Genomic DNA, 762 nt, shown 5'->3' on the forward strand with positions numbered 1-762 from the left:
TGAGCACGACGGGCGGTGCTGAGGGGGCTGTGGATGAAAGGGCTGAGCACGAGGGGCGGCCGCGGGCAGGCCGGGGGCGGGGCCGGGGCAGGGCGCAGGGCCCAAAGCACCGCCCGCCGCGGCCCCCACAGGCCCCTGAGCCGCTCGGGCCGCGGGTCCCTCCGGTTTTCCCGGGAGCTCCGGCGGCTCCGCGGGGCTCGGCACAGGCGGGCTCAGACCTGCCCGGGACCCGCGGCCGCCGCCGCCTCCCTCAGGGGGCCCCGCCAAGGTCACACCCGCCCCCAGCACAGCGAGCGGCTCCCGCCCCTTCCCGGACCCGATCCCACTCCCGAGCTCGCTCGTGATCCCGATCCCGGGCCCAGGCCCGATCCCGGGCCCGCTCCGCTCCCCCCCCCCGCTCCTCACCAGGGCTCCCTCGCGTACTCCTCCATCTTGCCCCGACCCCGCCGCCTCCCCGCGCGCCATTGGCTGAGCCCGCCCAGCGCCGCCCAATGGAGAGCACGGGGCGGGATCGAGGGGAGGGGCCTGAGCGTTGATTGACAGGCCCCGAAATGGCGGCGTGAGGGGAGGGCGGGGGGAGGGGACGGGGCCGCGGCCGCTCCTTGAATCCCGGCCCTGCCTCGGGCACCGGCACCTCCCGCTCGGCCAGGTTACTCCAGGTTTGTCCAGCCTGGCCTTGGGCACTTCCAGGGATGGGGTAGCCTCTGGGAATTCCGTCCCAGCCCCTCACAGTTGGTAACTGTGGGAATGCTTGGCTGTGGA

General features: G+C 75.1%; 1 protein-coding gene across 2 annotated transcripts in view; it reads right to left on the reverse strand.

The window, feature by feature from the left end:
- Nucleotides 1–513, reverse strand: part of TIMM17A (translocase of inner mitochondrial membrane 17A) — an 8,947-nt gene extending 8,434 nt beyond the window's left edge. Inside the window, exon 1 of one of the 2 annotated variants that reach the window (XM_027669147.1) lies at nucleotides 406–513. In XM_027669147.1, the coding sequence (XP_027524948.1) occupies nucleotides 406–431 (26 nt within the window). In that variant the 5' untranslated portion in view covers nucleotides 432–513. The remainder of the gene's footprint in view (nucleotides 1–405) is intronic. The other variant, XM_027669148.1, reaches the window with a different exon arrangement.
- Nucleotides 514–762: the final 249 nt, after the last annotated feature.

This window comes from Corapipo altera, unplaced genomic scaffold, assembly GCF_003945725.1.
Source record: "Corapipo altera isolate COAL_440 unplaced genomic scaffold, ASM394572v1 300, whole genome shotgun sequence".
NCBI classification, from domain to species: domain Eukaryota; kingdom Metazoa; phylum Chordata; class Aves; order Passeriformes; family Pipridae; genus Corapipo; species Corapipo altera.